General features: G+C 48.0%; 1 protein-coding gene across 1 annotated transcript; it reads right to left on the minus strand.

The window, feature by feature from the left end:
* Positions 1-356: 356 nt before the first annotated feature.
* Positions 357-1,342, minus strand: LOC123444366. Its single transcript, XM_045121055.1, has 2 exons — positions 963-1,342; positions 357-871 (listed from the first exon to the last, which is right to left on the minus strand). The coding sequence occupies exons 1-2, from the start codon at positions 1,166-1,168 to the stop codon at positions 559-561; spliced, it is 519 nt and encodes a 172-aa protein (XP_044976990.1). The 5' UTR covers positions 1,169-1,342; the 3' UTR covers positions 357-558.
* Positions 1,343-14,714: the final 13,372 nt, after the last annotated feature.

Here is a 14,714-nt window from a genome sequence, read left to right on the forward strand (position 1 = left end):
GGAGGGACTTCCGGTGAACAGCCTCAGCAGGAAAGGCATGGTACACGCGCGGAGTATTTTTACTCCCTGTGTTTCATATTACTCCCTTGATCCATATTACTTGTTGCTCACAGGGTATAACTTTAGGCCTGGTTCGGTTAATCCCATCCCTACGGGAATTAGAGAAGATTTGCAGTGCAGGGATTTTGGCTTGTAGGGGATTAAATCCCCCTCAACCGAACAAGCCCTTAGGCGGTAAAACATTCTTCCATGTCTGATAAACGCTCTTTGTTTTAGCAAAGCTACTTTGTACTCCTTGTTATGTTGATTGTTAAGAATAACTAGGATGGTCTTTGATCATGTACCATGGCTCAGAATTCGGATCTCGGATAATCTTTGTTAATCAGAAGAAATGTTTGGTATACAACCGGTCTCTCTATTTACACACTGAATCAATCAATGTCTTCCCGAACAACATGGATGCAAAAGCCTCTTTACATTTGACAAGCTAATAGACCCGCCAAGAAAAATCCTCATCCTCGAGGAACAAAGAAGAGGCGCGGAATGGCACCGCGAGCCCTACTGATGGCAGGCGCTCTTGTTGACGGGGATGGCGGGAGGCCTGTAGAGCATGCTGGAGCTGCCACTCCGCGCCATCATCAGGTTCGCGCAGGAGCTCCCGGAGGTCTGCTTGGCGACTCCCTTGCTGCTGTTGTTAGAACCAGGCGCGGGGCAGGCTCTCTGGTCACCGTCGATCTCGACGTGGCTCCGGCATGGCTTCATCTTCTTGTTGTAGGGTCTCTTCTTGGGCAGGTCCTCCAGGCACCTCACCTCCGACATGCACGCGAAGGACTGGGACTTGCCGTCGTAGTACTTGGACAACCCCCCTTTCCTGCAAAGAGAGAAGATCAGCACGGTCAGGAAAAACTTCCATTTTGCTGCAAATGTTCATGATGAACTTATGAAGTTCCTCGGAGACTTACTTGACGGAGAGCTCTGCCTTCATCGACGACAGATCGTAGACGCCCTCTGAAACCAGCCTGCGCGCCGGCGGGGAGGCCGGCACGAACTGGTCCTCGCCGTCCGAGAACCGTGCCTCGTCGTCGGAGTCGCAGGAGAAGGAGGAGGAGGTCTCGAACAGGTCCTCGTCTTCCTGGCGCGGCTGAGGAGCTCCGGCAGATCTGCCCATGGCTGGTTGCAAGTTCCTCGGCTTCCGGTAAGACAATGAGCTGCTGTCTATGGATGTAATATATTCTTTCTCTTGCTGTTGCTGTTGCTCTTTGCTTGCTCTGTTTCACGACCTTTACCTTCTGGCAGGGGGGCGGGCATATATAGAGCCCCAGCCAGAGCAGAGCCGATTGGGATAACGCTCGCCGTCGCGCTAGTGCGCTTTGACTAATACTCCTACTCGGTAAGGAGTACTACGAAACCGAACGCGATTTTGTGAAAGTCCGGTGACGTCACCGTGGGTTGGGGTCCGGCGTGTTTGCAATGCGCGAGTTAGGTTTGCTTGGACACCGGTGACTTGGACCCCATGAGCACGGGGCCATGCCTTGGTCCCGTCATTTTTCTTTCGTAAATAGAAAAACAAAACAAGAGTGGTATTAAGTTTGTTGGCCACTCCCACCCACATGCCTCTGCTTTGGCGGATTCTGCCGCCCGATCCGATCTTATCATCTTATCTCCGTCTCCTCAGTTTGTTGGCCGGTTTATTATATGATTTTGTTATCCTTTTGGGAGAGCTGGTCTGTGAGGCTGACATCTCGGACCGTTGGCATGCTGTGGCGGGGAAGAGACGGTGCCTTGCAAGTCACCGTTTCGATCGTTTATCGACGGACACGGACACGCGGCGCGCTGCCGCTGGGTTGTTGCCTCTCGTTGGGATTGGGAGCTGACTCGTCGGTGCTCCTGCTAAAACCGATTACTACTACTGTACTCCTATTTGGACAGCCTGTTTTGAGGTGGTAAAGCTTGGCTTTGACAAACATGTGGTTCCGAACAACTCTTATCAAAATCGTACCGGAAAATTATACCCGTATATGCTTCGTAATTGGAACCTCTATCTAATCGACTAGTTACAAACACTGATGTCCATCCGCAAAAGAAAAAAAAATCTCAGAGGACCCAAACCATTCTGCAATACTAGTACTGTAGTAGTTTCTGGAGACGCGAAGTGAAATTCGTAGGAGGTTTCAAGTTGGAAAAAATCTGGTTGAGTGAGCTGCCGTGGACCGGAGGCTCCTTCCTTGGCTGAAGGGGCACTCCTTCAACTCCCCTTCCCTTGTCGAAGGGACACGTGTGTTTTTTATACCTTTCAGGTTCACTACTCCACAAACTCATCCTTTTTTTGCTGGAGCGCTGCGTGCCCACATAATTTGACGTCTCGACGGGGATGCGTAAAATGAGATTCCGTGGACCGGACGAGAGTTTGGTGATGACACACACACGCGCGCGCGTGTTTGGTTTTCCGCGTCGCATTTGTAGCGCACCATTCCCGTTCCCTTGGCTTCCATTGCACGGGATAAAAAGGGAGGGGGCAGCGTCCGTGTAGAGTAGCTCTCGAGATTAAAAGTGGTGTCGTGCTTAACAACCATTTATGGTTTAAAAGACGCACGAGATAAATGGTGCATTTCAACGTCACCGGGAAAGTGGGAAGCACCATCTATATGGAATGCATTATTGTGGGGAAAGGAGAAGTATGTACTCATCAACCTCCTGCCATCAGTTTCTTCGGGGCCTTAAGATATAACCAGGAATTATTGTTGAAAACTACGGACTGCTGTAGTAATGAGTATCAACCAAGGACTGTAGTACCAAAAGAAGTGAAACTGATGAGCTCTGCGTAAGTGGACACCCGTCCGCGCGACTAGTACAGGTGGCAAGAGCATGTTCACCAAATGGGAAAAAAGACGACAGCTCACACGTCTGCCATGGCACGAGCACCGGTGCCGGGAGACACGGCAGCTGGTTTGCTGGCGCAACGAGACCGGCGACAAGCTTTCTTCCTCGTGTTGCTCCGGAGGCAGATAAAACGGTGTTTTGTGTATTCCGTGTTCCCATGGCTGCCTGGTTTGGACTCCCACCGACGCAGATGCCCAGGCAGGGCAGGTGCGCTTGCTCACCTTTTGTCTAGGGGGAGCAGCTAATTACGTTCGTGTCCTAATCTCTGTGGCAGTAACCACTAAGCTTAGTCAAGTAAGGCTGACTGCCAAGAATCCGTGCTCCCTGATCCTTATCCGTGGGTGGACTTGTTCAAGCTCGTGGCGCCGGACTTAGTATAGCTCGTAGATTTCAAAAGTCGTTTCTGGTGTGGCCTATGAGTCTACGATACGAAGTGGGTGCGTCGTCCACCGTGTCTCGCTCCAGGGCGAACGAATTCCACGACTGCTGTCTGTGTGCGTGTGTTGGTTGGAAACCCTCGGACACGTTCCATAACCCAATCGATTGATACGATACGACCCTTCCACCCGGCCGCCTCTCTCCGTCGTGGGGAGTCAAATCTGAAATCTTCCCCAACGCGTCCATGGAGCAGACGGCCGCTCTGACCTGGCCGGGTCGGGTGGGGTGGGCGGCTCGTGCGTGGAACATGGGGTCGACGCCTCCCGTGCCTTCTTCTATCCACAACACACACACGGGAAGGCAGTTGCAACCAAACACGCCCGCCCAGACCCATCACCCAAAAGACGCCTCCGTCTTATACAAAAATATCGTCGGGGAAGCGATAAGGGTGGGCGGCATATTCCTCGGCAATTCGCTCCATGATCCGTGGCCGGCCCCGGCCCGGATCCCGCGGGGATCCAACGAGAGCGACGGCCGCGCCCAAAAAAATCATGTGCCGCGGTCAGGGGTGGACCGCGCGAGCAGGGGGGAACGTGGTCTGCGCGCAACGGGACGAGCGGCAGCATGTGGAATTCCATCGCCGGCCGGATGAGGCGGGAATCATCGGATGCGCGTCGCTGTTGGTTGCTCGATCGGCGTGGCTTGAGACGCGTGGCCGCTCGTCTCCCCGGAACACGGCGTCGTCGCATCGGATGGGATGGGATCGGGTCGGGGCCGGTTTTGTGTGGCTGCGGGCGGTGGCCTGGTCGGTACGCGAGCACGACGCAAAGGAGAGAAGAGACCGGGTGTGCTTGGCGTAGATCGCACTAGCTTTGTGTAGCTCAGGCCGGGGAGGCGTGCAGTTTCGCCCGGTCTCTGCTCTCGTTATCGTTATCTGGCGGCCATGCAATCCGGCCCAACTTTGGTCTCGTGGACCTGTGCTCTCGGAAGGAACCAAGGCAAGCCGTTCGAATTGATTCATGGTTGAGGCTGGCGATGGCGAGTGCATGGTGCGTGCGTATCCGGCACACCGCTATCGTGTGCGCCGGACGTCTTTGCTGAGCAGAGTCTGTTTCGCCTGCCTACTTGACACTGTCGGAACGCAAATGAAAGGGTTGATTAACTTCGGCACGTACGTGCTTTGCGCCAGCGGACTCACTAGGTAATTGCATGCAGATAACTCATGTCGTGTTACCCAACACGTCGGAAGGTGCACGCTTCCTTCACCTGCGCCAAATTGTTGCCAAGCTGCCGGCGGTCGGTTGGCGGTTGGCGCTCGGCGTTGCCTTTCTATTTCTGGGTGACGAGTTTACGTACGCGGCCACTGGAACTACCGGGAGGAGAGGCGTCTCCTCGTCGTCGTTGTGGTGGTGGTCATCATCTTGCTTTGTATTTGCGGCGACCGAGAATCGTCTCGTCTTACCGGCCGTTCTGCGGCCAATGATGTGGTCTGGTGGGTATAATGGAACAGATTATAAGATTTAGCATCCCCGTCCATTGGATTTGGCGCGGGAAGCTGGTGGCCGACTGCCGGGAGTTGGAGCTTGGAACGCGGCACGGCAAATTGGCCTTTCTATATATTTTCGGATGGTCTAGGCTTTGCTGGTCAGAGGCACGGATACTTGGATAAAGTTGTTTTGCTGCTATGATCATGTCACATGGGTAGATAGATATGGGAGATTTAGACTATATTTTCATGCATAAACACCGTGGACGAGTCTTCTTTGAAAAAAAAAAGAGGTGAAGAAAAGAAGAACCGTGTGGACGAGTCAAGCAACAACAGTCCAAGACGAATGCATAGTGGCGGACGGGAATGGGAATGGGACCTTCGAGGAAGAGAAACATCAAGGAAAATGCAATTCGGCTATTGAAGCATATTCTCCTTCGCGTTATAAATGTACTCCCTCCGTCCAAAAATTATTGTTTTGAATTTGTTTAAATATGGATGTATCTAGTCACCTTTTAGTATCTAGATGCATTCATATCCAGAAAAATTCAAGACAAAATTTTTAAGACGGAGGAAGTATTACGCAAGTGTTAAAAAAATTAGAAAAAAAAATCGTGTTCATTGTCACACCAAAATGCTAACCCTAAATTTTTAGGGGGTAATCTTAGGCATTTTGTCTTGCACAAAATAAACAAGTTGAACGCCAAATGTGTTGGGGGATAATCCCGGGGTAGGCCCATCAAGCCTGTTCATTCATTTCCGGTCCAATGGACATGAAGGCGCGGAGATTCTCAAGGCCCAAGTCTTCTGACCGGCTAGGCATCACCTGCCGGCTGGAAGACGAGGCGGCCACCTTTCTGGCCGGCCAGATAACCCCTGCCGACTAGAATCCAGGCGGCCTCCCATTCAGATCCGGCCTGGTCCCGCCAGCCGGACTAAGGAGGAGGCGGCCACCCTCAAGCCGGCTGACCAAGCAGGCTAGCCGGCCGAGGATCACCAGTCACATCACCGAGGATCACCAGTCACATCAGATCGTAGGTCAGGAAAGGACCTCACGATTAAAGGTAGCTATGCATCAGCAAAGGTACTGGATCAGGGCGCCCGGCAGGTACGAGCGTCGGCGGCCACGCTGCTGACCTACCCCGGCTCTGATCCATCACCTAGCATGACGTCGGACCGTCACACTCCCACTCCATTACTGCACTCGGCGTGGGGAACAGTGGAGGCGGTCGTACTGCCTGCCCATGAAGAATCTCGTGGGGCGACGCTTGACGTAAATCGCGTGCTCAGCGTCAACCTTACGCGGGAGCCCCATTGGCCAGCCGGCGGGTCCCACCAGCAATCGAGACCATGCAGCCGTCGGGCCCCTCATCGACAAGACAAGACCCTTGTGGGCCCCTGGCCAGCCGGCGAAGCAGCCAGCCGGGTCCCACGCATGTACCCTTTATCCATATTGTCGGTCGGCGGGTTCGTCTATATAACCCCCCGACCGCCCCCCATGCAAGGGGGCCGATCACTTGCCAGTCATTCGACACTACACTCTCACCAACCAACAGAGAGCGAGGTAGAGACGAGCCGGCTGCTCCCCTCTTCCTCCTCCCGACACAGCTCGAGGAGCAACATTGTACTCTGTCCCATACATCAAACACACCAGCAGGATTAGGGGTGTTATCTCTACGGAGAGCCCTGAACCTGGGTACATCGTGCGTCCCATGCGTGTACCAACCACGTTCCCAGCGCCCACCTTTGTCCCTTCGGTTCTCACCGACTTTAGCCTACATATGGCATATGTTGTGAGTATTCACCGACAAAATGTTATACATATTTTTTATTTTTTTCACCGACGAGCATTGATATCCCTTTTTGCATGAAAATTATCGAGCACACTTGTTGCACTAAAAATCCACAAAAAATGAGAATTTTTAAAATTTATTTTCTATTGGAGCATCTCCAACAACGGGGCAACGCGCGGCGCGCAAAAAATGCGTTTGCACCGCGCTGTTCGTCTGTTTTGGCGCGGCGGCCAGCGCTGGCTCCAACAGACGCTGTAAAATGCAGCGCATGCTAGATCCAGCATATGTGCTAAATGCATAGATATTTTCATACATATATAGATAAAAACGATACATAGATATTTCGTACATATATAGATAACGATACATGAATATTTGTTTGATATATAGATAAAATGATATATAGATAAAAACTACTATAACCTACTAGAACCTACTCGGAGTCGTCCTCCTCCTCCCCATCATCATCATCCGAGGTATCGAGCCAAAGATCATCCCAACGCTCGTCGTCAATCCCGAAGAACGACTTGCCACCGTTGTTGACGACCTCGCACTATGGTATGGCTAGTGCCTTGCGCCGACGCCTGTCATCCGGCTCCTCATGGAGCCATGCCGTCCTCTGTGCCCAGAAGGCATTCTCGGCGGCGACGTCCTCCGTGTGGCGCCGACGCCACTCCGCCATGAATCGCTCGTCCTCCTCGACAATTAGGAGGTGGCGTTGCCGCCGACGGTGCTCCTCACGGTCCTGATCTGTTATCACACAAGGCGGAGGGGCAACGACCTGAGCCTGCTCGCGCGTGAGGACGTCGTGGAAGTTCATCTGCACGCGAGGCCTCCCTAGGGGTCACGCCCCCGCGTCGTACGCGCGGGCGGCCTCTATTGAAATATGCCCTAGAGACAATAAGAAATTAGTTATTATTATATTTCTTTGTTCATGATAATCGTTTATTATCCATGCTATAGTTGTATGGATTGGAAACTCAAATATATGTGTGGATACATAGACAAAACACTGTCCCTAGTGAGCCTCTAGTTGACTAGCTCATTGATCAAAGATGGTCAAGGTTTCCTGGCCATAGACAAGTGGTGTCACTTGATAACGGGATCACATCATTAGGACAATGATGTGATGGACAAGACCCAAACTATGAACGTAGCATATGATCGTGTTGGTTTATTGCTACTGTTTTATGCATGTCAATGTATCTGTTCCTATGACCATTAGATCATGCAACTCCCGGACACCAGAGGAATACCTTGTGTGTTATTAAAAGTCGCAACGTAACTGGGTGACTATAAAGGTGCTCTACACGTATCTCCAAAGGTGCCTGTTGAGGTTTGCATGGATCAAGACTGGGATTTGTCACTCCGTGTGACGGAGAGGTATCTCGGGGCCCACTCGATAATACAACATCACAATAAGCCTTGCAAACAATGTGACTAAGAAGTTAGTCATGAGATCTTGTATTACGGAACGAGTAAAGAGACTTGCTGGTAATGAGATTGAACTAGGTATAGAGATACCGACGATCGAATATCGGGCAAGTAACATACCGAAGGACAAAGGAAACTGCATACGAGATTATCTCAATCCTTGACATAGAGGTTCAACCGATAGAGATCTTCGTAGAATATGTAGGAGCCAATATGGACATCCTGGTCCCACTATTGGTTATTGACCGGGGAGTGTCTCGGGTCATGTCTACATAGTTCTTGAACCCGCACGGTCTCCACACTTAAGGTTCGGTGACGTTTTGGTATAGTTGAGTTATAGGTGTTGGTGACCGAAGGTTGTTCGGAGTTCCGGATGAGATCCAATACGTCATGAGGAGTTCTGTAATGGTCCGGAAAAGAAGATTGATATATAGAAGTTGGTATTTGGATTCCGAAAAGGTTTCGGCATTATCGGCACTGTGCCGGGAGTGACGAATGGGTTCCGGGGGTCCACCTAGTGGGCCCACCACTCCCTGAGGGGGGTAATGACCCACAAGTATAGGGGATCTATCGTAGTCCTTTCGATAAGTAAGAGTGTCGAACCCAACGAGGAGAAGAAGGCTCTGATAAACGGTTTTCAGCAAGGTAATAACTGCAAGCACTGAAAGTAGCGGTAACAAGTGATGGTGTAGTGAGGTGAAACGTAGCAAGCGAAAAGTAACAAGTAACAAGTAGTAGCAATGGTGCAGCAAAGTGGCCCAATCCCTTTTGTAGCAAGGGACAAGCCTGAGCAAAGTATTATACGAGGAAAATGCTCCCGAGGACACACGGGAAATTCTGTCATGCTAGTTTCATCATGTTCATATGATTCGCGTTCGTTACTTTGATAGTTTGATATGTGGGTGGACCGACGCTTGGGTACTGCCCTTACTTGGACAAGCATTCCACTTATGATTAACCCCTCTCGCAAGCATCCGCAACTACGAAAGAAGAATTAAGACAACGTCTAACCATAGCATTAAACTAGTGGATCCAAATCAACCCCTTACGAAGCAACGCATAGACTGGGGTTTAAGATTCTGTCACTCTAGCAACCCATCATCTACTTACTACTCCCCAATGCCTTCCTCTAGGCCCAAATATGGTGAAGTGTTATGTAGTCAACGTTCACATAACACCACTAGAGTAAAAACAACATACAACATATCAAAATACCGAACGAATAGCAAATTCACATGACTATTATCAGCATGACTTATCCCATGTCCTCAGGAACAAAAGTAACTACTCACAAAGCATAATCATAATCATGATCAGAGGTGTAATGAATAGCATCAAGGATTTGAACATAAACTCTTCCACCAAGTAATCCAACTAGCATCAACTACAAAGAGTAATCAACACTACTAGCAACCTTACAAGTACCAATCGGAGTCGCGAGACGGAGATTGGTTACAAGAGATGAACTAGGGTTTGGAGAGGAGATGGTGCTGATGAAGATGTTGATGGAGATGACTCCCCTCCGACGAGACGAGTGTTGGTGATGACGATGGCGACAATTTCCCCCTCCGGGAGGGAAGTTTCCCCGACAGGATCATCACCATCCAGCAAGCCTACAATGAGATTACTCACGAACGGTGAAGAGCATCATGGAATTGGCGATGAAGGGAGGTTGGTGATGACGATGGCGACGATCTCCCCTCTCCGGAGCCCAGAACGGACTCCAGATATGCCCTCCAAAGGAAGAACAGGTGGTGGCAGCGCCTTCGTATTGTAAAACGCGATGAACTCTCCTCCTTGATTTTTTTCTGGATGAAAGGGACTAAATAGAGCTGGAGTTGGAGGCGGTGGATCTCTGAGGGCCCCACAAGCCTACGAGGCGCGACCGGGGGGGCCGCGCTTGGTGGGCTTGTGGGCTCCTTGCTCCACCCCTCCGGTTGATTCTTGCGCCAGTATTTTTTATATATTCCACAAAAAATCCTCGTAAATTTCCAGGTCATTTCGAGAACTTTTATTTCTGCGCAAAAACAACACCATGGCAATTCTGCTGAAAACATCATTAGTCCGGGTTAGTTCCATTCAAATCATGCAAATTAGAGTCCAAAACAAGGGCAAAAGAGTTTGAAAAAGTAGATACGACGGAGACGTATCAACTCCCCCAAGCTTAAAGCCTTGCTTGTCCTCAAGCAATTCAGTTGACAAACTGAAAGAGACAAAAGAAAAACTTTTACGAACTCTGTTTGATCTTGTTGCTGTAATTATGTCTAACTCATATTCAGATTTTCAGCAAGATCATGAGCTAACCACATAAGCAATGACATTTAGGTCTCAAGGCAAACTCATATCAATGGCATAATCAACTAGCAAGCAATAATAATAAGTTTCAAATGTCAACACTTCAATCAAAACAATCATGAAGCAGTACGAACATATGGTATCTCGCTAGCTCTTTGTGAGACCGCAAAACATAAATGTAGAGCACCTTCAAAGACCAAGGGCTGACTGAATATTGTAATTCATGGCAAAGAATATCCAGTCACAGTCATACTCAATAACAATTAAAGACAAGCATAGAAATGACGGAGGTGCTCTCTAATTGGTGCTTTTTGAAAGAAGAGGATGGCTCAACAGAAACATAAATAGATAGGCCCTTCGGAGTGGGAAGCATTGATTTGCAGAGGTGCCAGAGCTCAAGCTTTTAAAATAGAGATAAATAATTTTGGGTGGCATGCTTTCATTGTCAACGCAATGACGAAGAGTTTTCACCATCTTCCATGCTACACATGCTATAGGCGGTTCCCAAACAGAAAAGTAAAGTTTTGACTCCCCCACCACCGATCAATCACACTCCACGACTAGCCAAATACTCGGGTGCCGTCCATACCAACAACAATCCAGGGGGAGTTTTGTTTGCAATTATCTTTTCGATTTGAGCATGGAACTGGGCATTCCAATTACCGGCCCCTTTCTCGTGAATGATAGTGAATAAACACATATCGAGGATAACACGCCTAGCATGGAAGATACTGATCGCCCCTTGTCATCACATGAGCGGTTCGGGCATGCAAAACAGATTATTTCTTGAAGGTTTAGAGAGTGGCACATGCAAATTTACTTGGAACGGCAGGTAGATACCGCATATAGGTAGTTATGGTGGACTCATATGGAACAACTTTGGGTTTATGGAAGTGGATGCACAAGCAGTATTCCTGCTTAGTACAAGTGAAGGCTAGCAAAAGACTAGGATGCGTCCAACTAGAGAGCGACAACAGTCATCAAAATGCATTGAGATTAACCAACATTGAGTGCAAGCATGAGAAGGACATAAATCACCATGAACATGAATATCATAGAGGCTATGTTGATTTTGTTTCAACTACATGCGTAAACATGCGCCAAGTCAAGCCACTTGAATCATTCAAAGGAGGATACCATCCTATCATACTACATCATAATCATCTCGAAATTCATGTTGGCATCCAAGACAAACCATTATAAGCTCCTAGCTAATTAAGCATGGCATCAGAAACTATGATCTCTAAGTTGTCATTGCAAACATGTTTCTCTCACAACAAAGCTGAATCAGGAACGATGAGCTAGTCATATTTACAAAAACAAAATAGATCGAGTTCATACCAGCTTTTCCAGGCTTAGTCACTTCATCATATATCGTCATTATTGCCTTTCACTTGCACGACCGAATGATGTGAACAGTAATAAGAGTGCTCGTGCATTGGACTAAGCTGGAATCTGCAAGCAAACACAAAGGAGAAGACAAAGTAATATGGCTCTTTGACAGATAAACAGATATGCACGCGAGAGCCACTAAACATTGTAACCATGGTCTTCTACCTTGACCCAAAGAAAAAGAAAACTATTTATACGGGAAAGCTCCCAACACGCAAAAGAAGAACGAGAAATCTTTTTGGGTTTTATCAAACTAGACAAACACACGAAAAGAAAGCGAGAAAAAGAAATAAACTAGCATGGATGATACAGTGGCAAAGTGTGATCACTGACTAACAAAGTGAAAGTGTGAACATGAATATAAAGTCGGTGAGAAACACGTACTCCCCCAAGCTTAGGCTTTTGTCCTAAGTTGGTCTACTCCCAAGGTGGGAAGTAACCGTCTCTGGGGTACTCCGGAGTGTACTGAGGGTGCCACTGCCACGTGAGCTCCTCTGGTGCCCACTGATAAATTAGCGTCTGGTACTCGACTGGTAGCTTGGGCACGGGCGCCTGTGGTGGTGCTATTCCCAATATGCGTAGATGTCTGAGGGAATAATAATGTACCTGCCTAGATGAAGATTGAACAAAGAAGGAGCCGGCAAAGTAATAGTCGCATGTGTACCCTAACTAAATACCAGGTTATAATCTAGATCTTCAAGTGCCGTGAAAGTCCTGGCGAATCATGCTATCATAATCTAGATATCTCTCAGGAAGAAGAATCTCTTCTTCCTCGTGCAGTCTAATAGGTATCTCAAAATGTCTAGCAAGACGGGTAGCATAGATACCTCCATAAACAACGCCTTTAGAACGGTTCATGTTCAACCGTTGAGCTACTATAGTGCCCAAGCTATAAGTTTTATCATTATAAAGGGTTTCACGCAAAACCGCAAGATCTGGGGAGCTAAGGGCCCTAGCTTTCCCACGGCCAATCAAACATTTTCCCACGAATAATGAGAAGTACCGAAGCACGGGAAAATGTATGCTAGCAGCTCTAGCATAAGACACTCCTCTCTCCTCTCCTACAGTAATAGTATCTATGAAAGCCTCCAAGTCCCGTGGACGAGGTTCATGAATACCCCCAACATAAGGTAATTTGCAAACATTGCAAAAATCCTGAAGTGACATGCGCTGGGGGATATCATATAATTTGAACTCAACCATAGGAGGACTCTTTCTTGGATAGAAATTAAAGCTTTGTACGAAAATATTAGTGAGGAGGAGGTATTGTGGACACTTATCTTCAACGAAGGCGGTAAGGCCTGCGTTCTCCACCAAGTAGTAAAAGTCCTCATAAAGTCCGGCGGCGCGTAAGAACACATCGCTTGGCCACTCGCACGCTCGAAATTCTGCAACTCGGGGGACCGGATACTTGGGTTTCTTCTTCTCATTTTCATCATCCTTGGGGTCACACCTTGAAGAGCCTCTTAATAATCTCCTCATCTTTTCCTTTTTCTTTCTCTGAAATTTCTGAAATTTTTAGTGACTCTAAGGAAAAGTGAACAAGGCCCAACGAAACTCGTAGCAACTACTCCTTCAAGTGCCTAGAGGCCATATCATGCATCAAAACTACTTGGAACCAGCTAAAATTAGCATGCAAAGCTCAAGAACAGGGTCACCAAGACAGCAAAAATACGCAACGAATAAGGCACTAGAGCAAAAACTAATTTGACTAATGGAGGAGTCACATACCAAGGAGCAATTTCCCAAAATAGTTTGGTGAATGGGGCTTTGCACAAGGAGATCGAAAATCGCAGCAAGAAGGGCAAGAACACGGGTTTGAGCTGTAGAATGATTTTTTCTGGAGGTAGGAGAAGGAGATGGGAGCTGGAATAAGTGGAGGGGGGACACGTGGGCCCCACAAGCCTGGTAGGCGCGGCCAGGGGGGGGGGGGGTGCACGCGCCTCCAGGGCTTGTGGCCCACTAGTGCATCCCCCTGACTAGCTCTCCGTCTCAGAATTTTTCAAAAATTCCAGAAAAAATCATACTTGATTTTCAGGGCATTCAGAGAACTTTTATTTTAGGGACACTTTTCTACGGGACGCAAAAAGGAGAAAACAGGAGAAACTAAAGCTAAATCTATCATTTTTCTTCTAAGCAACCGAAAGTAAAGGTTTGGAATAGAGGACTGTGACTCTTAGATTCATCCATCTCATGGTCATCAGAAGAAATCCGTCATTGAGGTTGATCAAGTATCCTTGACAAACTTTTTTGAATCGCATAAAAAAAGGAGAATTTTCGAATAGTCACTAGTTTACCTCAATGGGGATGTGCATATCCCCAAAAAGCAAATCACACTTCATCTTAACAGTAGGTATAGGGCATTCAAAGCTCCCAATAAGAATCGATGAAGTTTTTTAGATAGAATTGATGCAATGTACTCGATATTGTTTCTTCGGAAAGTGCACCGTATGCTCATTACCATTGACATGGAAAGTGACATTGCCTTTGTTGCAATCAATAACAGCCCCTGCAGTGTTTAAAAAGGGTCTTCCAAGGATGACCGCCATGGCATCATCCTCGAGAATATCCACAATAACAAAGTCTGTTAAGATAGTAACGTTAGCAACCACAACAGGTACATCCTCGCAAATGCCGATAGGGAAAGCAGTTGATTTGTCGGCCATTTGTAGAGAGATTTCAGTGGATGTCAACTTATCCAATTCAAGTCTACGATAAAGAGAGAGAGGCATAACACTAACACCGGCTCCAAGGTCGCATAAAGCAGTTCTAACATAGTTTCATTTAATGGAGCAAGGTATAGTGGGCACTCCGAGATCACCTAGTTTCTTAGGAGTTCCACCCTTGAAGGTATAATTAGCGAGCATGGTGGAAATCTCAACCTCAGGTATCCTCCTCTTATTAGTCACAATATCCTTCATATACTTAGCATACAGAGAAATTTTGAGCATATATGTCAAACGCATTTGTAGAAAGATAGGTCTAATCATTTCAACAAATCGCTCAAAATCCTCACCATCCTTTTTCTAGGATGGTTTGGGAGGAAAGGGCATGGG

The sequence above is a fragment of the Hordeum vulgare genome, chromosome 3H (genome assembly GCF_904849725.1).
Source record: "Hordeum vulgare subsp. vulgare chromosome 3H, MorexV3_pseudomolecules_assembly, whole genome shotgun sequence".
NCBI lineage: Eukaryota > Viridiplantae > Streptophyta > Magnoliopsida > Poales > Poaceae > Hordeum > Hordeum vulgare.